Source organism: Pogoniulus pusillus, chromosome 25, assembly GCF_015220805.1.
Source record: "Pogoniulus pusillus isolate bPogPus1 chromosome 25, bPogPus1.pri, whole genome shotgun sequence".
Classification (NCBI taxonomy): domain Eukaryota; kingdom Metazoa; phylum Chordata; class Aves; order Piciformes; family Lybiidae; genus Pogoniulus; species Pogoniulus pusillus.
This window is the reverse complement of record NC_087288.1, coordinates 10,656,376-10,683,452: the sequence shown is the minus strand read 5'-3', so window position 1 is coordinate 10,683,452 and position 27,077 is coordinate 10,656,376. Positions and strand designations below refer to the sequence as shown.

Below are 27,077 nucleotides of genomic sequence, written 5' to 3'. Positions count from 1 at the left end.
CCCCTAAAGTCTTCTGCTCCTTTTGATGAACTAGGAAACCTCTAATCAGAAAGTCTCAGGAAGTGCTTTACAGAATCATAAAGTTAACGGCTCATGTTAATTGCCTCTTCCAGCAAGCCTGCCATGTGTTTAAGTGAAACGTACATTGTAAGGTTTTGTAACTCTCTAAATCTTCACAAGTGCTTTAGTCTTTATGCCATCAGGTGTAATACTGATGATCACAGGCTCACAGGATGTCAGGGGTTGGAAGGGACATAGAGATCATCAAGTCCAACCCCCCTACCAGAGCAGGACCATACAATATAGCTCAGGGCACACAGGAATGCATCCAGACAGTCTCCAGAGAAGGAGGCTCCACAACCTCTCTGGGGAGCCTGTTCAGTGCTCTGTGACCCTTACAGTAAAGAAGTTCCCCCTTGTGTTGAGGTGGAACCTCCTGTGCTGCAATTTATAAACATTTATTAGATCTTCTCTCAGTCTTCTCCAGACTAAACAGCCCCAGGTCCCTCAGCCTCTCCTCATCAGGCAGTGCTGCAGTCCTCTAATCATCCTCCTAGCCCTCTGCTGCACCCTCTCCAGCAGATCCCTGTCCCTTTTCAACTGAGGAGTCCAAAACTGAATGCAGTACTCAAGGTGAGGTCTCACCAGGGCAGAGTAGAGCGGAAGGAGAACCTCCCTTGATCTGCTGGACACACTCTGCTTAATGCACCCCAGGACTCCATTGGCCCTCTTGGCCACCAGGGCACATTGCTGTGCTATGGATGTTCTTCCCCAGCATTCCCAGGTCCCTCTCCACAGGGCTGCTCTCCAGCAGATCACCTCCCAGCCTGTACTGCTGCAGTTCATTATTCCTCCCCAGGTGCAGGACTCTGCACTTGTCCTTGCTGAACCTCATTTGGTTCCTCTTTACCCAGCTCTGTCTGTCCAACTCTCACTGGATGACTGCACAGCCTTCAGCTGTATCAGCCAACCCTCCCAGTTTAGTGTCATCAGCAAACTTGCTGAGCAGACTCTGTCTGTCTGTGCCCTCATCAATGTTATTGATGAAGATGTTGAACAGCACTGATCCCTGGAGGACTCCACTGGTTACAGCTCTCCAGCTGGACCTAGCACCATTGATCACCACTCTTTGAACTCTGTCTTGTAGTCAGTTCCTAATCCTCCTCACTGTTCTTCCATTCCACATTGCTCTCTAGCATGCCGTGGGAGACAGTGTCAAAGGCCTTGCTAAGGTCAAGGTAGACTGCATCCACTGCTCTCCCTGAATCTACCCATTCAGCATCATAGAGTGCTATCAGATTAACCAGACCTGATTTCCCCTTGGTAAATTTATGATTACTTTTTTCCCTTTTTTTTCCTTCACAAAAGGTGTCCAAAATCAGGTGGTGATAAAAGCAGAGCCCCAACATTGTGCCTTGTGTGTGGGACCATGCTCTGTTCTCAGAGTTACTGTTGTCAAACTGAATTAGAAGGAGAAGATGTTGGAGCTTGTACTGCACATACATACACTTGTGGTTCTGGAGTAGGCATATTCCTCAGGTAAGGAATGCATGACTCTGCTTAGGTTGCTAGGTTAGATGGTGTGTGTAGGCATGAAATAAGTAGTTCTACTAAATGTGAATGCAGAGGTGGTTTTTAAAGGCAGTGGTTTCTTAATAACAGGGCTGCCTAAAAACTGGAGTTTATTCATCTTCCTTATACTTTAAGGTTCAGAGATTGTTTCTTTTAAGACAAAGTATCATAGGAAATGTAAATTTCATTTAAAAGTAAATTTATTCTCTCTGTCCATGACAGCATCCAAAACAATGAAGGATATAACCTTGATTATTACTTTGCTCTTGAAAACATAACAACTTATTTGTCTTCCAGCATAAAAGGAAAGGTTAGGTAATGTCTGTTTTCACTTTGGAAAAGATTAATTTGTTTTCTTACTGTGGCTATGTCTAGTATTTTACACAGACTGCAAATAATATGACATGAAACTACGTTGGTTTTGACTGCTACTGATGATTTGTAACAGAAAAAAGTGTTGTCAGTACTAGGTCAGTGTCAGATAGTGACATGACTAGGAGGAATGGAGCAAAGCTGGAGATGGGTAGGTTCAGACTGGATGTGAGGAGGAAGTTATTCACCATGAAAGTGGTGAGGCCTTGGAATGAATTCCCCAAGGAGGTGGTTGAGACCCCATCCCTGGAGGTGTTTAAGGCCAGGCTGGATGGGGCTCTGGCCAGCCTGATCTGGGGTAGCGTGTCCCTGGGCATGGCAGAGGGGTTGGAACTAGGTGATCCTCGTGGTCTCTTCCAGCCCGGACTGATTCTACTATTCTGAGATCTTCAGTTAAACAAAATATCCAAAACCAAAGCAAAATAACACCCAAACAAAAAACAACCAATGACTCCCACCAAAAGTGCCTTATAAAAACCTACACGTGTAGATTATCCAGAATGGAAGTAGGTGAGAATTGGGAAAGTAGTGCCTGTGAAAGTATGAGGAAACTACTTACCTAAAAATCAATGCTTAAAATCTCTTCTGCCTTTCTTTCCAGAGTACGAGAATGCCAGGTGCTATTTTTAGCTGGAAAAACAAAGGGCTGCTTTTATCCTCCTCCTTATCTCGATGACTATGGAGAGACAGACCAGGGACTCAGGTAAATATTTACAATCTTCATACTGTAAAGAGAGAGGAAATTTAAAACTACCTGCTTTATTCAATAGACTTTTTGTCACATTTGTAGGTAATAAATTTTGTCACATTTGTAGGTAATACATTTTGATACTGCAAGTGGATTTGATGCTGGCAATCATCTCAATATGCATTTTTAGGCTAAATGTTTAATGGAAGAACTTCCCCAAGTTATAAACAGTTGTCTTGAGGTGTGAAAGCTTTCATCATTTTAGCATCTGTGAAGTTCCTGAGAAACTAAGACTGAAAATGTTATTTGCATACAGAGCATTTGTTGGCAGAATCTGTGTTAATTTAATATCAGGTGAAAATACAGTGAGATAATCTGATTAAATGTCGTAGTTCTTTGGCTCAACTCCTGTCTCTGTGAGAATAGTTTGGAGACTTGATAACGATTCTGTAGCTGTTAATGCTTGCTACTTCTAAAACTGACCACAATCTTAAAATATGAACTGGGTCAGCATGGAAGGATTGCTGAAAACCTAAGTTTGGACTTGTGTGTCTGTGCATGAGCTTCCAACGCCTGGAGCAGTGCTGTTGAACAGTAAGGGTGAGAGACCAGATGAAGTAGAACTCCGCTTTACTACTCCCAAATACCTGTTGATTTGTTCTGATAAGAGAATAGTGTTAAAGGGTTATCTAGTATTTCATGTGTCTCACTTGAGGATTTGTGCTTAGCTGCAGTGGGTTATCATTTCTGATAAGTTGTTGTCTTCTTTTCAGACGTGGGAATCCCTTACACCTGTGCAGAGAACGATTTAAAAAGATTCAAAAACTCTGGCAGCAGCACAGTATCACAGAGGAAATTGGACATGCACAAGAAGCAAATCAAACACTAGTTGGCATTGATTGGCAGCATTTATAATGGTTACCTACTGAAGACTGGAACTTTATTAAGATTTTTGTAACTCAGTAAGATTTTCAGAGGGGGGATTAGACAAAAAAAAAAAGGCTGAGGAAAAACAACCAGAAACCAACAATAAAACACAAACCCAGTCCTATTATTTAAACTTTGTTTTACAATGTATTTCTTAAAGATACCACTTAACATTAATCAAGTAAACTTCTTTCTATGTAGGCAAGTTTTATTAGTCATATAATTTGCACTGTGCTTCCTTCACTGAAATGTCTTGGGTTCTAAACCTGGGCAAATGAACTTGTGTTTCTGACAAAACTGATCAAAAAGAAAGAATGACTCTTTTTGGAAGTCTGACCGTGATTTTTTCTTATAGACTGCAAGAGAAAAGACACTGCTGAAACAAAGTAGATAGAGCACAACTTTGGATTGTGTTTTGCCCCTTGCTAGTAATCTGAGCCATTTTATTTATTATTCTGCATTCTAATACTTAAAGCTGTGTGTACATGCAAAGGAATGAAGTAAGGAAGCCAATAATGTAGCAAATGGATGTTTCTGTGCATCGGTGGATTAACTCGCTCACTTGGTGTCACCTAAAACGACTTTGTTGTTTGTACTCTTGCAGCTTTCTTGCTTTCAATTGTTTTTTAACAACTGCCCCCCTAATGCTAGCTTGACAAGTAAAATAACTTAATTTAAAGCTTTTTCCAGAGCATTGCACTCCTTAGAATTACATAGTTGGAATTTATCTGGGAAATCCTTTCACCTTCGATGACATGACTGGTTATGGGTATTCAAGGGTTGATGTGCTTTAGAAGAGATTTTGAGGTTATGACAATAAGTGAGATGTCACAAAAGCTAATTCTTTGTTCATGTGCAGGAGCACAGAGGATGTTTCCTTCAACTTTAAAGGTGCAAATCCCATCTCTTTTTTTTTGTTGCAGACAAACTGAATGGTTTCCTCTGGCTTTGAAGGGCCATAGTCACATTGCCCACAGTTTTGCAGTGATTATTTTTTTTTCCTGTTGTCTCATCAAGTATATTTACTTTTTGGCTTGAATTAAAGCTCTGTAAAAATGTTTGCATATAGTATATTTTATAAATCTATTCTATAACTGCGCAGATTTGCACTTGATATGAGGGTGCCTAAAGGCAATGAATTTTCTAGTTGTATGTAATTAGATCACCAAGGTGTCTCTAAAAAGTGACATTATGCTTACTGATTGAAAATAAAGTCCATTACCTTTATCTCTCCTATCTTCTGACAAATTAGTAACATCCTAATTTATGTAGTTCTGTTTCCTTAATCTGTGGTTCTCTCGGTTAAATCTCTCTTTCCGACTCCATCTTCAGCCTAGATAAGCAATCCCTTCACTGTCAGCCATGTCTTCAGTTACACTGACCTAATTGTTTCTATTTTTACAGATTTAATGCTTCAGATGAATTTTGTATATTCATGGTGTACAGGACAATTTTTCAAACATTCAGTGACAATATTGAGTGAAGATGTGAAGTATGAAATAAAGAAACTTGGCCAATGTTGATCTCATTTTCTTTAAGTCAGCACAGACAACTCTTGTCTCTACTGCCTGTCATGCATTGAATCGTTTCTGTATTGTTGTCTCTTTATAGAGGCACATGCAGATCTGGCAGAAGATGAAATACTTCCTCTCTGCCATCCCTTACTTAAGGTGATTGATATAGAAACAATTTTCTGTGCGTGCTACTTAGAATTCACACTTTTTTGGTGATGTCCCTATTCCTTTGCAGTGAGTCTTACTACTTAGGCTGTGTCAGAGTTTCAAATAATCATAGAATCAACCAGGTTGGAAGAGACCTCCAAGCTCAGCCAGTCTGACCTATCACCCAGCCCTGACCAGTCAACTAGACCATGTGTAACTACACTGAAGAACTCCTTTCCTGTAAGCGTAACATCAAAGATAATTAGTGATACAAAGATGTTTCTCTGTCCAAAGGAAAATATTTACAGGATTTTTCCCACTGGGATCAGAGTCAGAGGATGCAAGGTTGGTAAAATTATGACCACACAATTTATCATTTTTTTGCAGCTCAGTAATCCTTTTGTTTTCTGATTTGTTTTGCATGTATTTGTATTGATGTAGAAATACAGAATCATGTAGATTACAGTTTCAGTGTCGGGGAAAGAATATCTGTTATAAGTTGGCTATAACTTCAATATTTGTGGATTATGTGTGCAATCTAGAAGGTATTGTGTGTTTGGGGGGAGAAAACAACCAAATCAAACTAAACAAATAAGAACCACCACCCACCCCCCCAAATAAAAAAGAAACAACACAAAATTCCCAAACCAGAAACCAGCGTGACAGAGTACAAAACAGATCTGAAAACATCCAGTAAATGCTTTGGGTGTTAACATTCAATAAGTACTTGTTAAATGGTGGGTTTAGGTTTTTGCTGAGCTTGTTCCTTCGAATGTATCACCTTGTTAATCACAAGCTAACAAATACTTGTGCAACATCTGCAATTCCCCAGCTATGAATGTAAGATGATTATATTATTAGTGTCGTTTGCTTCAGTCAGCTAAACCTTGCTTGACCTCCACCAAAAAGTCTAATCAGCTATTTAAAGGATTGTAAATTGCATTTTATAAAGGAATGAAGGTTGAGGTCTCTATAAGTAATGTTTTCTCACTCTGCTCTTACTTCAGAGTAACACTTTGTACTCCCCACGATTTGCCATAGGAGGCTCTTACTCTAGTGGAAGTACATAACCTAGGTAACACTTGATGCCTTCTAACTTGTGCCAGTTATTCAGTGCTCCCCGTATCTCTCCCAAGTGCTTCATCTGTAATTGGTTAGTGTTGCCTGAGCTTTTTTACATCTTCAGCTCTCCCTCAATTGCTTACAGCTTCCTTCTGTGTGCTGCAAACTAGTCTTCACGCTGATGCCTAAAAGGAAATTCAGGCCTCATTCTCCCTTCTAGCACTAAGGATGACCAGTGCTCTTCTCAAGTTGGGACTCTTCAGCCTGGAGAAGAGAAGGCTTCGAGGAGACCTTATAATGGCCTTCCAGTATGTAAAAGGGACCTACAGGAAGGCTGGGGAGGGACTATTGACTAAGTCTTGTAGTGACAGGGCAAGGGGGAATGGGTTTAAACTGGCAGAGGGGAGATCCAAATTAGATGTTAGGAAAGGGTTCTTTGCAGTGAGGGTGGTGAGACACTGGCACAGGTTGCCCAGGGAGGTTGTGACTGCTCCTCCCTGAAGGTGTTCAAGGCCAGGTTGGATGAGGCCTTGAGTGACTGGTTCTAGTGGGAGGTGTCCCTGCCTATGGTAGGGGGTTGGAACTGGATGATCCTTGAGGTCCCTTCCAACCTAAACCATTCTATGTTGCTGCACAGTGCAGTTAACTTTATCATAAATGGACAGTGGACATTGCATCTGCAGCTGTACACAGACCCTTATCTGTGTTTTTACATTTGCTATAAAGCCCTACCAATTCTTGCATTTCTGCCCTGGTTCCTCATTTTAATAGCATTTTATTTTATGCTAATTGACTGAAGTGTTTTGTTTATAAATTCCACTGTTGTGATGATTTTTTTGAGCTGAATGTGTGGTTGGATGCTTGACCTACTATACAAATGCCTCCAGCATGAAATCTCAGCTCTGTTCCTTTCTGGAAGGTGAAATTGCACAAGAGTTGCATCTCAATTCTTTTCTCAGTAGAGTCCTGAGTAAGCAATCTGCCTCCCTTCTGCCTGGATTCTCCTTTGCACCTTTCTAGGAATGATCTTTGTTGAGAAGTATTAGCTCCATATGTTCATTTGATTGTTGAGATTATTGATTGTCAGTCAAATATGGCAGCATTAAGTAGTTTCAGGTTGGATATGAGTCTCCGGGGGAATGCCACTTGCAACTGGTCTATTCCAACTGTTCATTGCTGCCTTCTGGGCCTGAAGATCCATCCAGGTTTCTGTCCAGCTTGCATCTGTCTAGTCTACATCTCCCCAGATTACTTGTAAGAATGTCTTCTGAAATCATATTAGCAGTGTTCTAAAGAAAGACTTCTCTTGTACAGAGGAAGTGGTTTTACAGCAGCTTTCATTTATGAAGAAGCACAAGATAAATGGGCCTTTAGAAGTGTTGAATTGTCTTGTGTATGGCAGGATAGTGAGACTGATTAAAGCAAGAGATAATTTGGGTTGATCTTTTTGGAGTGTGTCTGGGTTTTCTGGTCTTTGTGTTTTCATAGTGGCAGCAGGGTGGTGTTCATCATAACTGGCAATAAAGGGAAATTTTCTGAGGAAGGCATTCAGTTCTTCCTCATTAGCTGTTCACTTCCTCAGCTCCTTGTGATGGAGGAGAGACTGGGACAGTCCTCCTTGACCTTGCATGGAGAAGGTTGGAGAGTGTGGAAACACCAGTGGATTCAGTTATTATCAAGGCTTGCCTTCTACAGCGATGCTTCTGGGTGATCAAGGAATGATGACCACCAAGGAGACTGCCAATCGCACATCTCTACATCCCTGGCATGCTGCAGCTGGCTCTGGAGTATGGAGATATTCCCAGAAAGAGCTGCAGCCACTTTGCCTCTCCTTGCTGCCAGCCAGCAGTGCCCAAGCAGTTGTGGACTTGCTGTCGTGAAACTTTGAACGGCTGTGATGGTGAGAAACTCTCCATCAGTTGAGTGGTTGGGGATCTTAGGCTTGACTGATTTATTTTGGCCCTAGGCTGGCACATGCCCCTAGACCAGTCTCTGAATGACCATCCACTGGAAAGCTGGCCAAGGCCTGCAGAGCTGTGTTTTTAATCTGTTAGGCAGCTTTTTCCAATAAGTGGGAGAGGAGGTTTTATTATCATCTACTTTGTTCTGAGGCTAGCAATGATCAGAGAAATTGTGATTCCTGGTTCTGTTCTGGGAGAGTCAGCTTTGTCTTAATGGCTAATTCAAGTGTGACTTTCATGCATCTGTACTGAGCTGCTTTTGTTAATAATACTGATTTTTTTTTTTCTGTTGTGTTTTGTTTTTTTTTTCATTTAACCTGGTGTTAATCAGTACATATTTTGTTAAACATGTAACAGGCTGATACATGAACAAACTACAGTGAAATAGTTCAAAGTTTTATAAAGTAAGGCTGTGAGGCCATCCAGCGGGACCTGGTCAGACTGCAGAGCTGGGCACAGAGGAACCAAATGAGGTTCAACAAGGACAAGTGCAGAGTCCTGCATCTGGGGAGGAATAATAAACTGCACCAGAACAGGCTGGGAGGTGATCTGCTGGAGAGCAGCCCTGTGGAGAGGGACCTGGAGGTGCTGGTGGGTAATGTCCATGGCAGATCAATGTGCCCTTGTAGCCAAGAGGGCCAATGGGGTCCTGGAGTGCATTAGCAAGAGTGACTTTTTGTAAGGGTTTGTGGTGACAGAACAAGGGGCAATAGTTTTAAAGCAGGGTAGATTTAGATTAGACATTAGGAAGATGTTTTTTACTATGAAGGTGGTGAGACACAGGAACAGGTTGCCTAGAGAAGTGGACACCTCACCTCATCCCTGGAAGTGTTTTAAGACCAAGCTTTGTGCAACTTGAACTAGTAGGAAGTGTCCCTGCCCATGGCAAGGGGATTGGAACTTGATGATCTTTAAAGAGCCTTCCAAATTAAGCCATGTGGTTACTCTATGATGTGATTCTATGATTCTTGCTTCAGATTGAGACCACGTGGAAGGGCATGTATGTATGTGCTGGTGTTACTGCCTGTCTGGAGAGTGGGCTCAGTGTGTCTGCAGCAAGGAAAGAGAGCAGTTTTTTGGTTACCACTGCTAAATTCTGTATTGTGTATTTCAAAGGGAGTTCTATAGTGTGTGGTGGTTTTCAAGAATTAAACCTCGTGCTCACCCTCTCACAAGACTGTCAGTCTGCAGAATTGTGTACCTCAGCCTTACTGCTTTGATCTCCCCCTTTCAACACTTCTGCAGCTGCCTTGCCAAGTTCCATGTGCCTGAGTCTCTCTAGTTCTGACTTCATAGAGTCATAGAATAGCTTAGGTTGAAAGAGAAGTTAGAGATCATTTACTCCAACCTCCTTGCTATGGCCAGGGACATCTCTCAACTAGACTTGGCTACTTAGTGCCTCATCCAACCTGGCCTTTTCTAGTAGAAACAAGCTAATTGGGCAAGACTTATTCTGTGTGTGCTTCTTTGGAGGGGGCTGGTGGGATGGGAAGTGGGAATACCGCTCAGCCTTTCCTCCAGCAGTGCATGTGAGAGGGAGACTGCAAACTCAGGCTGCGCTTTCTCGGGAAGGGTGTGCAGAGCTTGTGTGCACAGTGGAGAGCCCGCAAAGCTGAGCTCTGTGCCAGAACTTTCTCCAGCTTTTCCACCTCACAAATGTGCATTGGATCAAAATTCAGTCATATCTGTGAAATGAGACTGGATCAGCAGGTGCAGGTGCTTTGAGAGAGGTGCTTTGCTGCTTCAGTGTTTCAGTCACTCACTATAGGCCTGACACTCTAAATTAAAAAGCAAAACAATTTCCAGTGCAGACTACTTAAGGTTTGAGAGAGCTGTACTGCTGTTACCAGAAATAAACTTGCCTAAGCCTTTGTCTCCCCACAGGGGGATATTATCACATGACACCTTTCTATTTTTCTGCCCCCTTATCTCTTAATTAACTAATCTCTAATAAAGCTCTTTGGGCTTTTGGGGGGTTTTGGTTGGGTTTTTTTGGATAAGCATTTGTGATCCATCCCCATCTTACACAGCGTTGGGTTCATTTTACAAACCAAACAAATCAGGTGGAAAGAGTTAACTGTTTTGCTGGGATCCCTTCTTCTTTAGGCCAGCCTTGCAAAGCTTCCCTGCCGGTTGTACAGGAGGTGTGTGCTGCCTAGGAGCCTGATGGAGTGTTCCCATGCTCTCTGCTAAGCTGTGTGCATGCTTTTGGCTGCTGTTACAAAATGGCCAAGCTCATGTAATGCCTGGGGCTAATCTTATCCATTGTATTAAGGCTACTTAGGAATTAATAGCTTTAAGGAAGCTGTTTATATTTCTTCTTTCAAAGCACTTTAGTGAATGTTTTGTGTCCCTTCAAATAAAAGTTTCCAGTAAAGCAGCACCTTTTTAGTAGCTTCTTCTAAAAAAAATAGATTGTATTTGTTAAAAGCTGACACTTCAGGGCCTTGGGCTGGCACTGGCTTACAGCCCTGGGGACTTGGATTTAAGCTGGTAAGCCGTATGGAGTTACCTAAAAAAAAGTGTCCTGGTTTGTGTGAATTAAGTTCATATCCTTCTGAAGTTTATTAGTTTGAAAATCAGGGCATGGCTCTGGGAATTGTTGGATTGCTGCAGGGGGATGTGACTACGTGAGCTGTAGACTTTGATGTGAAATAACAACAATGCTTTCCCTGGAAATTCTGCTGCAAGTCTAATTCAAGGGGGGCGGGGGGGGGGGGGGGGTGTTGGAAGAGACTTCAGTTTAGCTGATGGTCAAAGATCCTGAGGATGATGCTGGTGGTTTCACTTGTTGAGCACATCTGGAAGTTAAGGCCTGTGAAGTTGTTTTAATTCTTGGGTACTACAAGGGAACGTTACTGAAGTGGTCCAGTGTATTCCTTTGCTAGTAATAAAGATGTGATTTAGGGGTCTGTTTATGTCTCCTGAGCTTAGGACATGAGAAGAGGAAGGTTTGCTTTCTCATGGAGCATTATGTAGGTGTGTGGGGGGAAAGCTTCCCACCTGTAGGAATGCATAAATCAGGCCCAACAGATGAATTCAGGAGCAAAAAGTCAGCAGCAAGGCAAATCCAAGAAATCTGTTTTGTATATATTTAAATCTTTTCTTTAAGTAGGTCTTTACTTGCAGTCTAATTTTTAATACCTACGTGTACATTTGCAAGCAGCAGAGATATCTTTATCTAGAGCAGCATTTGCAATGTCACAAGAAAGTATTATGTAAGGTTAGACCAGTGATATGTTACATGTAATATTTTACAAAGCAGTCATGTTACAATCTCAATCTGAAGATTTGACAAAGATACCCATTAACCAGGAGGCTTTATTTTAGACAGCACTAGCATTTCCACTATTCATGTTTGTGCAAAACCTGGGTTCCAGCACTAACTTTTGTAAACCTGTGTCAGGTGGTCTCTCTACCTGTCTACCACGATACCCTTGCTGTAGGAACTGGCTTCTCCAGTGTGGCATTGAAAGAATTACTTGACAATTTATTATGTCACTCTAGCAATGGATTGGGAAAAAACAGAACAAAACACAGAGACCACAAATAGTTGGAGAGTCCTGTCTAAATCAGTGGCCTAAAACAAATTCTAGGGCAGCAATAAACCTAGATGTCTTTGTAAAATCTGATGTCTAGTCAAGTAACCAGTGCAGATCACAGCACACTGAAGCCTCACAAGGAAAAACTGTAATTAATCCTTGTAATCCAGCTCCTATCCGTGTGTGATTCCTCTGATAAAGCTCTTCTCTGATATATGTGGCCACATCATGCATCACCCACATTTCTGTTCTTCTCTGATGGACCAGCTGGCAGGAGCAGCCGGTCGTAGTGATGCCTTACTGAGAAGGAAGGAGTTGTTCTGTACAGTCCTGCCATGCAGAGTGTCTCTCAGCAAAGCAATAGATGATAGGCTGTGGTGAGTAGCAAGTTGGCTTTTGTGTTAGTGCCCTTGTTCTAGTCATTCACAAAATAACAGACCTCACTTTTTGATTCAATATCGTAACTGAAGTTGAAACCTTTGACCAGCCTTGAAGAAGCAAAAGGATGCCACAAATACCTGTCATAGTAATACCTTGCTTGCAGGTGACCTGAATCAGCCTGGCTGCTGAAATGTAGACTGCAGCTTGATGTACAGACATGCAGACATGTCCCTGCCTGTCCTACTGTGAATTGGTCTGTCCATCCTAGCAGGAGTTTGAATGAAAGACAGAGGAGCTGAGTGCTGCTGGGCCAAGCACACAAGTTATTAAGAGTGAAAACTAACAGGCTGTACAGTGATCAAGCATCTGCAAACATGGCTTGATTTGAAGACCAGCCAGGTGGAAGGAACTCACTGAGGTATGTTCTCTTAGGTATACTGTACACAGCCAGGATAAAAGTAAGTGTCATGCCTGGCTTAGAGCTGAGGTATTAAGATGTCTGCATCTGGAGACTGGAGCTTGCTCTCTTAGGCTTCTTTCTCTTTAGTTGAAACTATCTAGCATCTGCAGATAAACTCAAGGTGATTCTCTCTTCCTTTACTGGAGGCCACACACCACGCAAACTCTTTCCATGTTTTATTCCAGCTCTGTGTACTAGAACAGCTTCTTGGATTCCAGAAGAAAGTGTTTTTTGCCATGAGAACAATTAAACACTACAAGAATCTCCCAAGGGGAGCAGTAGATTCCCTTTTGCTGCATGGTTTTAAGACTCAGCTTGACAGGGTGCTGGGCCATCGCATTTCAGTTATGCTACTAACTAGGAAGGCCAGACCAGATGACCCTTGCATTCTATGACAGTGTGTTTGGAGAGATGCAACAGAGTCAAAATGTACCTTCCCTTTGACTCAAAAAAAAAATATAATGAAGGGTAACCTTTTCACTGTTAAACCAAAACTTGTAAAATTTGCAAACTGGGGCTGATTTAAATTTACTATTCCCTGGCCTCTACGTTTGAGGCTGGATGTACTTGCAGATGAAGGGTTATCCATTTGCTAGCACCCTGAAAAAAACATTTGAAGTGTTAAATTCTAGGTAGCCTTTTTGGTAATTTGTTGTTTGGGGGTTGCCTTTTTTCTTTCTAATAGTTGGGTTTGAATACTCTGGAGCAAGTTCTGAGATGACATACTTTTAAAAGTGTCCAGAATAACCATAACAAGCATATACTCACATCATTAATTCCACCTGCTGCAAGAGGAATCTTCTAAGCTTCTGCTTGTTTAAATACAAGGTTGTGCTAGTTTGAGGCTATCTAGAATATTTTAGTGAGAAGAATTAGATTATAGGCTGTGAAAGGGAAACAATGGTGATGTCTGCTTCACTCATAGGCTTGCTGAGATGTATGAAAACAAGAACATGAACACAGATAAGACAATGTGTCTCTGTTGCAGCTGATGTCTCTGCTTTTTCCTTGGGCTTCTGTGTAACTAATCCTTCTGCTTTCCAGCCCACCCCCTTGCTGATCCTCCAACCTCACCTTGCACGTAAGCTATACTCTGGGATAAGGTAGAGGGGTGGAAAGAAGGAGGAAGGGCGGTTGGGAGCCCCTCCTGGGGACTCTGAATTTTGGGAGGGCTGCTGTGTTTCTGTATTACCTTTTAATTTGTATATTTCTGCCTATAGCTGTAAATAATGTAAATATCTGCTTGTATATTGTGCTAAGTTGTGAATAGAAACCTTCAATCCTTAACTTTCAGCTCAGCTGAGCCTAATTTGGGTGATTTCATATGAGTAGTGGTGTGGGTAACTCCCAAACTGTCACAAAGGTGAAGGACAAGCCTACAACACACTCATTCAAGATACACATGCTGAAAACACCCTTGGAAACAAACCCCATGATTCTTACCTTAATGTTTTCATGCTGCTTGTGCAGTTCCATTCAGTTACAGTTTTTGCTTAGCACATACACCCTCAGCATAAGTTTGCCTTTTGCTCTATGTACATCTTAGGAATACAGCAGGAAGTATCATTGCTTAGCACGTTAACAAAAATCACATGTTATGAGAGGTTTGTAAAAATACCTGTATACTAAGTTATATACAGTTCTGGAAATCCTTTTTCCTTTGGCTTCTACTGTGTCACTCCTCAGAAAAACCAATCTGTTTGTCTTTAAAAGCTGAAGTATATAAAGTGTGCTGATAAAACACTAGGGGAGGGAAATAAAATTTCACTTTTAATTTCAAAACACAATGGAATGGGTCACTGTGTGCTGCTGGAAAGTTTAGTTTGCTTTAAATTCACTGTTCCTGATGAAGGAACAAGTTAATATTGCAAGTCCTAGTGGAGTGTTTCCCCCAAGACGATGCTAATATGGGGAAGTGGGTAAGTGTGGTCTCCCAAGGTGTATACTCCCATGGACAAAAAACCTGCATGTGTAGAAATGTGTGTTCTGATGGTTGATGTATGGCTTTTAAAACGTAGATATTCTCAGGATTGGTTTTATTCCTCTCTGTTAAAAAGTCCACATCAATTAGAAGCTCAACTGACCGTTGCGACAGTTTGTGTCTTCCCACCTTCCTCTCCTTCGGCCCCTTCGGCGCCTGCTTCCACCTGATTGAACTTACCAATCTTTTTCAAATTCTCCAGTGCAGACTTGAAAGTGTCCTTCAGGCTGTTCTCCAGTACCCACCCTTCACTTTCACATTCAGGGTCCTCAGGATTTGTGATGCTTTCTAGAGAGGTGTGCAGAAGACGCAAGCCAACCATTACGGACATCTGTATCATGCAACGGTAAAGAAACAGAGCATCAGGTAACCTTTATACCCTTGTCCACATCTTCACCATCCTCTGCTATCAGTAGCCCAGACTGGTAGCTTGAGCAAAAAGCCAAAGGCAGCAAAGAGCTTAAGGTCTGCAGGAATCCTCCACGCAGGAGGGGATCCTGAACACTATTCCTCCTTGAGATGGCCAGGAGGGGTGAGGGAGAGGTTTGGGGGGGAAATGTCCCTTTGCAAGCCAGAAAGGAGAAGGTGGAGGTGTGAATTCAGTGAGCACCATGGGAAGTGTGACAGTTGACAGGCAGTAAGTGGGTGCATCAAAGGAAGTACGTGCTGGCTGCTGAAGGAACAGCAGCTTAATGTGGCCGTGTGCACAAGAGGCCTTTCCATGCATTGTTTCACAGGGCTAGTGCCTCCTGGGAGGTTTTAATGAAACCACTGCTCCTCTGCGCTAGATATGCATAAGGCTCTTCATTTGTGCAACACCAGCCTCTCAGCTTGAGCTCTAAATATTGTTACTTCACATTGACCTAAATATGTTTAACAAGTACATTTTTCTGATTAAGGAAATACTCTTGAATCGGAAACTGCAGAGCAGTAGAATTCGAGCCATCAATTTGACTACTTTGAATCCTGATTTGGCCTTTATACAGGTATGTGCAAATAAGGAAAAGAAGAGAGCAGGTGATCTGTGTCTGTCACTGGCTCCATCGGTAATGAATTTCTATTTCTAACAAAGTACTTAGCAGTCCCAGCAGCCCTGTCTGAGGCTTCTTCTACTGCACTACGCTGATGTAATACCCCTGATGCTAGCAACACCCCAAACCTGCCTCCAGAGGGAAAGAATGTTTTTAGCCAGTCTCCTGCCTTCTGACACCCTTCAGAACAGCCTGACTTCTACCATTGTTGTGCTTATGAGGAAAAGTGATTGATCTGTGAAGGAGAGAAAGCAAAGCAGTGCCCAAAAGAGTGAGCTTGATGAGGTGGTAGAATGGGTGTTAAGGATGAGGCAGCAGTTAGACCATTTTAATCCTTTGTGTGATAGATAAAGCTAAGATTTAAAGGATTTATTCTCTAAGGGTAAAATGCCTCTCTATCCAGATTCCCAAGGAAGTGATCACCTCGGGTCATCCTAGACCCAAATGGCTCAAGGTCTGCATCCCAGTGTGATGCTTACCTGGTGGCACAGCTGAGGCCCCATGAAGAGTTGCCCTGGACCTGACAGGTGCTGCTCTCTGATGAAGCTTTTGAACTAGAGATGAAGGAAGCTTGCAAAATGTCAAGTAGGATTACAGCATCAAGCACCTGGGCAGATTTAGAGTTGAGATTTGGCCACATAGCATGGCCAAAAGCAAAGTTCACAGTGTGTCTTTTTGACACACTCGAGCATGTGCTTTGTGGACCATTCATTAACCTCTCTACCCTGGTCATCCTGCTTATGCATGATTAGCATTTAGGAACTCTTTGAAGACCAAAATTACCATTGGTTTCTCTCAAAAATTTCAGATGTTTGTGTTTCTTTGTCTCCACTCGAGATCAGAAAAGGAAAACCACTGATCAAACAAACAAGCTTCATCAAGTGCTTCCCTGTCCAAAGGGAAATTTTCATCCTGCTTAGCATAGGAATAGATGATTCACAACATCTTGATCCTCCTTTGACTTTCTGCTGGCCCTGCATCTGGAAAAAGTTTCCCTTTGTTGTGGATCTACCCAGTAGCATGACAACTTAAATCAGCTCAAATGCTATTCTACAAAAGTCACAAGAAGTGACAAGTCTTGGGGTTTAAAACTGCAATATCTCCCTTTCAATCTGAGCCCCAGTTTTGCTGCTCTCAGTCACCAGACTAATGCCCTTCCTATTAGCGGTTGCTGCAATCAAAGCTTAAATAGGACTGGATGCAAAAGATGGCCTCCATGTTGCTCTATACTTGGACCATCAGTTTACAGAATCACAGCATAGTAGGGGCTGGAAGGGACCTTGAAAGCTCATCCAGTCCAACCCCCCTGCCAGAGCAGGATTTCCACAGGAATGCATCCAGGTGGGTTTGGAATATCTCCAGAGAGGGAGACTCCACAACTCCCCTGGGCAGCCTGTTCCAGTCTTCTGTCACCCTCACAGGTCACTGTTTCCATGGAACTTCCTATACCTCAGCTTCCACCCATTGCCCCTTGTCCTGTCATCAGGCATCACCCAGCAGAGCCTGGCTTCAGCCTCCTGGCACTCACCCGTACATATTTAAAACCACTGATGAGGTCACCTCTCAGTCTCCTCCAAGCAGCACAGCCCCAGCTCCCTCAGGCTCTCCTTGTAGCAGAGATGTTCCCTTCCCTTCATCAACTTTGTGTCTCTGTGCTGGACTCTCTCAAGCAGTTCTATATACCCATTGAGCTGGGGGGGCTCAGAACTGGACACAGTACTCCAGATGTGGTCTCACCAGGGCAGAGTAGAGGGGCAGGATGACCTCTCTCAGCCTGCTAGCCACAGCCATTCTAATCCACCCCAGAATGATACTGGCCCTCCTGGGCACCAAAGCACACTGCTGGTTCATGGTCAACCTTCCATCTACCAAGACTCTCAAATCCTTTTCTCCTTCACTGCTCTCCAGCACATTAGTCCCCAACCTATACTGATCCATGGGTTTTTTCTTTCCCAGGTGCCAGACTCTACACTTGCCCTTGTTGAATTTTGTTCCATTTCTCCCTGCCCACCCCTCCAGCCTGTCCCAGTCTGGCTGAATGGCAGCACAGCCTTCTGGGGTGGCAGCCACTCCACCCAGCTTGGGGTCATCAGCAAACTTGCTGACAGTGCACTCTGCGCCCTCATCCAGGGCACTGATGAATATGTTGAACAGAACTGGTGCCAGTACTGACTCTTGAAGGACTCCACTAGTCACAGGCCTCCAACTGGACTCCATCTCATTGACCACAACTCTCTGGCTTCTTTCCTTCAATCAGTTCACATCCACCTCACTACCTGATCATCCAGACCACACTGCTTCAGTTTAGCTGCAGAGATGCTGTGGCAGACAGTGTCAAATGCTTTACTGAAATCAAGATAAAACTCATCCACTGCTCCACTGACATCTATCCACCTGGTTATGGCCTCATCAAAGGCTATCAGCTTGGTCAAACATGACTGCCCCTTGGTAAAAACACAGTGACTGCTCCTAATGACTCTCTTGTCCTTGATATTCCTAAGGACAGTGCTGAGGATAAGTTGCTCCTTTACCTTCTTGGGGCTGGAGGTGAGGCTGACAGGTCTATAGTTATCTGGGTCCTCCTTCTTAACCTTTTTGAGGACTGGAGTGATGTTTGCCCTCCTCCAGTCCCCAGAGACCTTTCACATCTGCCTTAACTTACTGAAGATGGTGTGGAGTGGCCTGGCAATGACCTGTGCCAGCTCCCTCAGCACCTGTGGGTGATACCATCAGGACCCATGGGCTTATGGATGTGCAGATTACTCAACTGTTCCTTAACCTAGTCCTCGCCAACCAGGTTAGACTCTGTTGTCATGGTTTCCTCTGCTGCCTCTGGTGTCAGGGGCTCCTGAGGACAGACTCCAGCAGTATAGATGGAAACAAAGAAGGAATTTAGTAACTCCACATTCTCTGTCACCAAGGCACCCTCCTCATTCAGCAGAGGGCCTGCATTGCTTCCAGTGTTAGCTTTTCCTGCAATATATTTGAAGCCCTTTCTGTTACCCTTGAGCTCACTTGCAAGGTTGAATTCCGAGGAGATCTTGGCCTTCCTAGTTGCCTCCTTCCATGTGCACAAACTGAAACTCAGGAACTTCTGTTTGCACATCAAGAGACACTTCTTTACTGTCAGGGTGAGTGAGCACTGGCACAGGTTGTCCAGAGGAGTTTTCCTCCTCAGAGATACTCAAAAGCCATCTGGACACAATCCTGAACAACCAGTTCCAGGGGACCCTGCTTGAGCAGGGGGATGTGGACAAGAGTCCCTTCCAAACTCCTCTAGTCTGTGACTCTGAACTGTAGACTTGTGCTTAATCACAATCCATCGGAGAAGGCCTGGGCATGAGGGTCTCAGAGCTAGCTCAGTCTTGCTGAGTGACTTCCCCTGGCCAAGGGACAGCAGTCATGCAAACTCCTGTCATTTTACATCAGCTTTTAAGTGCTAGGAAGAACAAATGTTTCTCAAGGAACAGGCTGGGCTAGTGCACACTCCTGTACCACAGCATGCTCAGCCAGCCAACTGTGTCCTTCTGGAGAGTCCCTGGTGCCTGTGGGCTGCTTTACAGTATTAGCAGTTCAATTAATTCAATGCATCAGAATCTACTCTCCAACACGTGGTGTACAATGCACCTTCAGCTCCTGTGTTCTTGGGATTCCACGTCCTGGAGCTTCCTCTGTAACACCACACCTGAGCTGAATATCAGGGTCTTATCCCCTGGAGTAGGCTGCAACCTATTGAGAGCCATATACAGGTGAAGGACCTGGAGCATCTCAGGAAACAGCTACTGCCCTCCCTTCCCTTTGAAATGTTCTGTTCGGGGCACCCTCGAACCCTCCATTTCCTCTTTGCTGCCCAAGGCGGGTCAAGAAGAGAGGCAGGCTTGCTCTGCTTGACCTTCTGCAGCAAAGCCCATCTGCTTGGCAGGGTTTAGCCTGAGGCGGCTTAGCCGGAGCAGCGTGTGATCTTTTTTTGTCGCTCTCATGACTGGTTATCGCTGCGGGGAAGCCTGCAGCTTTTGCCAGTGGAAGCAGCGTGGGTAACAGTGTAGCTCCAAGAAAATGTGACCTCCTGCTTGCCTTTTTTTTTGTCTTCTAACAAAAATTATGACACTTCCAAATAGATTTGGAAACCTCCCTGGCCTTCCCTGAGGTCCCCATGCCCGTTTGGCATGTTGTGCTTTCCCACAGCTCAAAGCAACAGCTGCCACGAGTGTTTCCCTCCATGCTCTGTCCTCACTCCCACACCTCCTACCACCCACCCAGCTGGAAGAGTCGTCTGCTAGCTTCCAGAAGGGCTTTGCTGTGCAGATGCTGTGGCTGTGCCCCTAGGCCCAGGTTCACAGCAACTCCATGTGCAAACCAAATCAGGCTGCTCCTTTGCTTCTGAACTTTGAACTTCTCAGCAAGACAGTCACAGTGAAAAGGAGCAGCGTGGAGCCAGCAGCCCAGTGGGTCGCACTCTACTCAGACCCACACCTTTCCTTAGCCAGCAGTCAGGACCTCTGCTGCACTGCTACTCGCTATCAAGTTGTTTCCTACCATGACTGCTGTTTAGGGAAAGCCATTCTAGTTCAAAGGGGACTCAATTCACGTTTGGCTCTTGCTTTGCTTTCTCCCTTCAAAGCAGAGGAAGTCTGTGACACAGATCTAGTAAAATATCAAGGAAGTTATAAATGTTCAGCAGAGGACAAATTAATGTAACCCAAGAGTGTGGTATTTCCTCAGAGCTTTGCCCTGAGTATCTCTGATTGCCCAGAAAAACAAACCAAACAAAACCCACACACACCAAAAAGCCAAACAATCTTGCCTTGCATTTTGAAAAAGACAATGAAAAGGAGATCACAGTTCTCATTATGTCACAGGCTGAAAAAAAAGGCCCTAATTCTACTCTAAAGGGATAGAAAACAACCTGCATCATTCTCACTGCTGTTAATATTAACATACTGCTGCTGTCAGTCTCCTAGGAGTCAGCAGAGGTATGCTTACAGGCTCCTAGCCATGATTTTTTGCAGCTGGTATTAGTATTTCTGTGCATTTTTTTCTGCCCAGGTTTTAATTTAGCCTCTTATTTTCATAGAGAGTTGAAATTCTTCCAGAATTTTCATTTGAAGCTAGGCTGACAGGAGCTTCTCTTCCTTTCCTTACCAGCACAACAGCACTTCAAGGAGGCAGCTCAGTTCTCAGCTGTGCAGAGAAGTTACTGTTGAATAACACAACCTGAAGTCAATGTGTGGTGGTTTTTTTGAGTTCACAGATTACCTGGGTAAGTGTTTATCTTCTAAAAAGCATCTTCACTCTTGGAAGGATGCAGGCCAGTGCTTTTAACTAATACAATTCATCTTTTAAAATACAATTATTTTTTTTCTATTTATCTAGTGTGGGTTTTTTGTTTGTTTTGGGGGCTTCTTTTTATTATTTTTTTAAAGCTGGCTGAAGCATTTAAAATGGCTGCTGAAGATGGCATTGCCTATTTCAAGAGTTAGAAAGGATGTCTCTTGCACTCCATATCTCACAGTGAGCTGCACTCTCCCTGTTTGCCATCCAGTCCTGCCCTAATCTAACCCCCACCTCATGCTTCCCAGCTGTGTCTCCAGCCTGAGACCTTTCAGGTCTTACACAGACCTTATCACTATTAGATATTTTCTCAGCCAAAGAACAGTGGCAGACAATTTATTTTCAATATATCTGCCCTTTAACCCACTGATAAACACTGCCTCTCCAGAGCTGCCACTGCAGCAAAGCAGAGCTGGGGGTAGAGGGTTACCTCGAACAGCCAGACGAGGAGGACAAAAGCACCCATAGAGCTCATCATGCTGCTGTAGTATTGCAGGAGGGCTTCCCGGCAGCCACGGCGCCAGAGGTTCAGCTCCTCCGTCTGGTAGTCATAGCTGTAGTGAGCCGAGTTGTTGGTGACCTGGTACTGGATGCAGGGTCGTGGGGAGCTGGGGTTGCAGCAGCTGAAAGGGACTCCGTCCACCAAGTACCTTCCATCCACATTGCTTTTGATCCGACTGTGGGCGAGAGCAGAAGGAAGCGTGAATACAAACACACACGCGTGCAGCCACACTGGAGCAGAGGGGCATGAGAAAGGGCAACAAAGGCAGCAGAGGTTTTCCACTGTGCCTCCTGCCCGTGGAATTTCCCTGCATCTCCTGTTTGTATAGCAGTGCTTGTCCTGGGTACTTGTGCTTTCTGAAACCCTTTTCTGTCTCAAGGTTACCCCGAGTCTCTAATTAGCTCTCCGTGACAGAAATGTGCCCTCCTGGGTCACTACTTCAGAGGCATTCATTTTTAAACTAATGTCAGAGAGAGAGTTTGGGAGGGGCAGTCAGAAAGGAGCCATCACAGCATAGTGAGGGTGGAAGAGAGGTGCTGGAGGTGACCTGAACTTGGAAAAGGACACACAACAGCATTAGGAGCCACCACATCCAGTTAGGCCATTGATCCAACAAACCTAATAACTTCTCTTTGATGATGACAGCTCCAGGAAAGGGATATGCATTTGTTCCTGGCTCAGGAAGGTAGCCAGTACTTAAAACATGAAGCATACTTCAGCAACAGGATGTTGAAAAGTTTCTGGGTCCTTGCAGTAGCTCACCAACGACTGCTCATGTGAGACCGTGGTTGCCCTACATAAACAGCCCTTTAGTCTGTTGTCTTAGGAGGTGATTAGGTAAGATATACTTAGAAGTACACTTACAAAATACTAAAATAACAAATATATACAAACTAGCTATGATAAGAAAATGACAGAAAGGACAGCACCTGTGATTTAGAGAAGTGGAAAAAAGTCTGAGTGGCCTGCAGCTTTCTACACAGATATTTAACAGTGTGTCCTAGAGAGATTGATTGCAACAACCTGGTGAAGCAAAATTTCACTTTGCTCTCATGACCTAAATATATCTAAACACCAAATGCAGGCGAGGTTTTATCTCTAAATGTGCAAGTGTGCTCAGAGTTGGGTCTAACTTGCATTGATGTGTAAATATGCCACTATTTTCAGAGAGATTAGATCATGCCTTTGCTCTACAAATAATGTAAAAATCGCATTGCAGAGGATGGACTTTCACCTTCCCTGGAATTAGAAAGAACTTTGCTACTGGCTTCAAAGGACCCAGAGTATCCCACTGGGAATGTGAGCAGAGATTGTGCACTACTGATAATTCAGACCTTTAATTCACTCATTAAGATCCATTTGTGGATTTTTAATGCCCTAATTCCTGCCTCTGTCATACAAAGAAATTTCTCTGAGTCTCAGCCCCAAACAAGATAGCATTTATTAAGGATGATATAACCTTGTTTTCCTTCTGTGCTTTGCCCTTCCTCTGCGGCTGGATTAAGTTAGAGCTCTCAAATCTCCATGTAACACTGGCAAGGTGAACTCGTTACATTTTCAAGTAGTTACTTATACCCATGGGCACAGCCTCTCAACGCAAACACTCTCTTGTTGAATGGTGAACGCGTTTGTTAGAACCCAGCAGCGCAGTAAGTTAAGGGTGAAACAGTTTCCACTACCTGTCGTAGTTCAGGATTGCAAAACCAAGCAGACCACCCAACCAGGCAAAACAACACGCAGAGGTGAAATACCATTCACACAGTCAGGCAGGGGCCCAAGAGATGCACAGAGCTTTCTCCAGAACTACTTTAATACAGGCAGGATTGTGTTTAATACAACTCAGATTGCTTCCAGTTTACAAGACCCTTTATGCAACCAGAACACATCAATGAATTCAGTTTCTGAGGAACTCTGACTAGTGATGACCTCTTCCCCTGGTGGTTAATTCTTTTAATACTGTGGGCATTTATGCTCTGGGCTCATTTTTTAATTTCAGAAGTTCATTTGTTCTCATGTTTATTTTTTACTTGTGCTTACTGCACCTAACCTGATTTTGAGCTTACTGCCTCTTTGGGCACTGACATCAGAGGTATTAAGGTGTTTCTGGTCAACAATCTGTTCTGAGTTGTATAGCAGAAACTACTTCTGTTCTCATGTGAGGTCTAAAACATATCTAGCACAAATACATTGATACCAAATGAACGTGTTTTTATACAGAGCAGAATTTGAAATGCATGTGGGTGCTGTGGAAAGGTAGGAACATCAAGAGGTGTTGACAATATTGTCACACCACTGAAGTGATCCAGGGAGTGAAAATTAAAATAATAAAAAATTAACCCTCCCAAGTTACTGGTAAAGCATTACTGCTTCTCTCTCTTTCCATGAGATCCATTATTTGACAATATGTAGAGTGGAGGTTTGAAATGTATATCAACAGTAGGATATTAGGGGGTTGGAAGGGAACCAAATGTATACATACAGGGGATTCTTTTTTTAGGAACTTTATAGAGTGCACTGAAATCTGCTTTAGGAACCTTTCCCAAATCTTTGCTATTTCTGTTCACCATCACTTCACTGCTTCAAGGGTTCTTAGGTCTTCACTATACAAGTGAAGTGCTGATAAGTGCTTGTTGGTTTTGGTAGTAGGCACGTATGGCTTGTATTTTGATACTTTATATTTTTGTGGTCTAGATGAAGGTAAAGGAATTTATCAGGGGAGGAAGCAATCTAATTGATCATTTGGGATGCTTATTGAGCAAGAGCAGAGTACAGAAAAGAACCTGTCCCATTAGTGTTTGCTGGGACATACATTTCTTTAGTATAATATTTCTTTATACTATCTCTCTATCAGTATTATACTATATCAGTATATATCATACTACATATCAGTATATATTATACTGTATCCATATATATTATACTATATCAGTATATATTATGCTACATATCAGTATGTATTGTGCTATATCAGTATGTATTGTGCTATATCAGTATGTATTGTGCTATATCAGTATGTATTGTGCTATATCAGTATGTATTGTGCTATATCAGTGTATATATTGTGCTATATCAGTATATATTGTGCTATATCAGTATAATACTGATAAAACAACAATACTATGCTATGGAAGTCCCACTAAGTCACTTACTCTTTCACTTCTTTGGAGCTGAAGTCCAGATATCTGTTGCTGATCCACTGAATTTCAAACCAATCTTTGAAGCCACTGTTCCCACAGCATTTGAACTCAATTTGAAGCATGTCGATGGTCTTCTTCATGAAGCATCTTCCAGGGGTGTCTGTGTCCCGGTAGAACTTCATACCATTCTTGAGCCCCTGTGCTAACGTGCTCTCCAGAGAGCCCCGCATGAGGAGGCAAATCAGAGCAACAAAGAAAAGGAGTGTGTTAAAGAACAAACACAGTGCCAGGTAAGGTTTCAGCAAAGGCTTCCACTTGGCAAATTTCGTGGGGTCCAGAGAATCGTAACAAATTTTGCCAGCAAAACCATTGAAGGCGCAGGATAATATACCCATCAATATCAAGGAATTGGGCACAAAGTGGCTTTCAGAATTGTCCATCACTTCGCTTCGCTTCCGGAGCTCGATTTTGAGGAACAGCCCCATGCTAAAGACAAGGATTCCAGCAAACACCGAAAACCAGTTCATGAGCCATAGCCCCTGCGCTAGTTTTACCCGTTTCTTCTGATTGAATTTGACTTTCAGCAGTGCCATCTTCGTAATGGGAGATGCGGGAGGACTTCAAAGTCTGGACCCCTCTTCTTGTTGTAAGCAACTCGAGGAAGAACCATTCAGGCATTGGAAGAGACCCCAAAAAGCAGGGCGGGAAGCGAGCCGCTGCACGGTCCTTTCATTTTGAGCTCTCCCAATTAGGATTCAAGCAAGTAAAATACTCCAAGATGCCAATTACCAATTTCACATTAGAATAATGGGAAATTAGCACCTACAACTATTTCTGGTGGTTCCTTCCAAGCAAAGGAGAAACAGTCTCAAGGTTTCAAATGGTTTGATCTGGATCTGCAAGACGTCATTCTAATACCTTTAATCATTTGATCCAATTCAGAGAAATGTCTGTCAACAGATGAGTGGAAATAATCCCTCATTTTACTATTTAGTAGATCTGTACTTTCTTATGATAGGCTGCTGGGCAGAGTGTGAAAACCCAGAGACGTAAAAGGATCTTTGCTGCCGGAAGAATGTGGATCCTTTGAGGAAAATGGAGAAGTCTGGCATTAAAAAAAGACTACTTGAATACAAGGATATGTTTCCCCTATGTGCTCCTGATTTATTCATATTTACAGCCAAAACCACCTTTCTAGTCCTTATCCTTCTGGGCTGACCCAAGATGACATCTGTGGCTTATATGTTCCTGAAGCAGATAAGCAAGTAGTTTACGGTGACCTAAAAAAAGCTAAGCTTGGCGTTTTGTATTTACTTCCAGGGCTTGCACCACCTCTGGGCCTTGGCAGGAGTGAAGGAAAAAGGAAAAGTTCAGAGAAACTCGACATTAAACTCCTGAGTTGAGCTCTGGAGATGCTGTTATGAAAGAGAGCTGATGTGAGCAGCTTACTGGACAATCATGGGGCCTGGGAGGGGAGCCCAAGGAGACCTGGGAGCTTACACCAAGGAGGAATTTGACCCAGGTGGGGAGAGACCCCGCCGGGCATCTTCACTGACCAGGGTAAGGGAGGCACCCCCGAGGTCCTCAGGGTGTGCTGAGGGACCTGCAGCCCGGCTCCACTTTGATGCTGTAGTGGGCAGAAAGGAGGGAGGTAACTCCTCCTTAGAACACATGCAGCTTCGGGTAAGCTCTGCAGCGCTTTGCAAAGGCTCTGGGCCACCCTCTGCTCACCTCGCAGAGAGTCTGAGCGATTGGGGAAATTCCTGCGCCGGCTCACCGCCCACCGCAGGAAAAAGTAGCCTTGGGCAACCTCAAGCAGTGCAAAACGAGCCTGTAGGTGTGCGAGGGCGTGGATGCCAATGCTGCAGCAGAGGAAGGAGCAGCCCCAGGAGAGGGACCGAGAGGCTCTGCCCCGGCCCAAGCCCACCTGACCTGCTGCTGCCCTGGTCTCCAGAGTGCCCTCTAGTGGCGGCCAGCAGCATGGTCAGACAGTCCCGAGGGAACTCGGAGACAGCAGCCCGGGAGGAAGGCAAGCGAGAAGAAGAAGAAAAGAAGCAGAATAAGATTTTTTTTATTCAAATATGGGCTGCCAGTGTGAGCTTTGCCTGTATGGGGTTGGCTGTCTGTGGACCTTTTGCTGCAGCAGATGAGAGGCACCAAGGGCAATAACAAAAGGGCGGAGTTATGCTGTGGATTCAGCTCAAGACGCTTGATTAGGTGAGAATTGTTGTGCACATAAAACAGGGCTCAAGACAGCGAGCAGAAATCTCAGATCACGCACAAAATTTGTGCTTAAACTAGCGACTAGCCACAAAGGCTTAAGATCAGATGTGAATTTGCACAGAAAACAATGAATTAGCCAAAGGAACTAAACTACCGAGAGAAAGAGGTTCTTAGGACAGCGAAGTGCACAACGTGCTGGCAGGCCCTGGTCACAGAGCTGCAGCAGAAGGTGGACCATCGCCAAAT

General features: G+C 43.7%; 2 protein-coding genes across 4 annotated transcripts in view; one reads left to right on the top strand and one right to left on the bottom strand.

Moving 5' to 3' along the window:
* Positions 1 to 5,076, top strand: part of UBR2 (ubiquitin protein ligase E3 component n-recognin 2) — a 63,187-nt gene extending 58,111 nt beyond the window's left edge. For all 3 annotated transcript variants that reach the window (XM_064164410.1, XM_064164411.1, XM_064164412.1), the window contains 3 exons: positions 1,369 to 1,539; positions 2,546 to 2,647; positions 3,406 to 5,076. In XM_064164410.1, the coding sequence (XP_064020480.1) occupies positions 1,369 to 1,539; positions 2,546 to 2,647; positions 3,406 to 3,547 (415 nt within the window). In that variant the 3' untranslated portion in view covers positions 3,548 to 5,076. The remainder of the gene's footprint in view (positions 1 to 1,368; positions 1,540 to 2,545; positions 2,648 to 3,405) is intronic.
* A 9,565-nt stretch (positions 5,077 to 14,641) lies between these two features.
* PRPH2 (peripherin 2) lies at positions 14,642 to 25,201 on the bottom strand. The gene is made up of 3 exons (XM_064164065.1): positions 24,621 to 25,201; positions 21,400 to 21,646; positions 14,642 to 14,938 (listed from the first exon to the last, which is right to left on the bottom strand). Exons 1-3 carry the CDS (start codon positions 25,199 to 25,201, stop codon positions 14,702 to 14,704), a joined length of 1,065 nt encoding a protein of 354 aa, XP_064020135.1. The 3' UTR covers positions 14,642 to 14,701.
* Positions 25,202 to 27,077: the final 1,876 nt, after the last annotated feature.

Excerpts from the sequence above, each read along its gene's own strand:
- PRPH2 (XM_064164065.1), bottom strand. The coding sequence starts at position 25,201 with ATGGCACTGCTGAAAGTCAAATTCAATCAGAAGAAACGGGTAAAACTA. Across the intron at positions 21,647-24,620 it reads AGCTCCAAAGAAGTGAAAGA|TCGGATCAAAAGCAATGTGG; the intron begins GTAAGTGACTTA and ends TCTCGCCCACAG. Across the intron at positions 14,939-21,399 it reads TCCTCGTCTGGCTGTTCGAG|ATGTCCGTAATGGTTGGCTT; the intron begins GTAACCCTCTAC and ends TGCATGATACAG.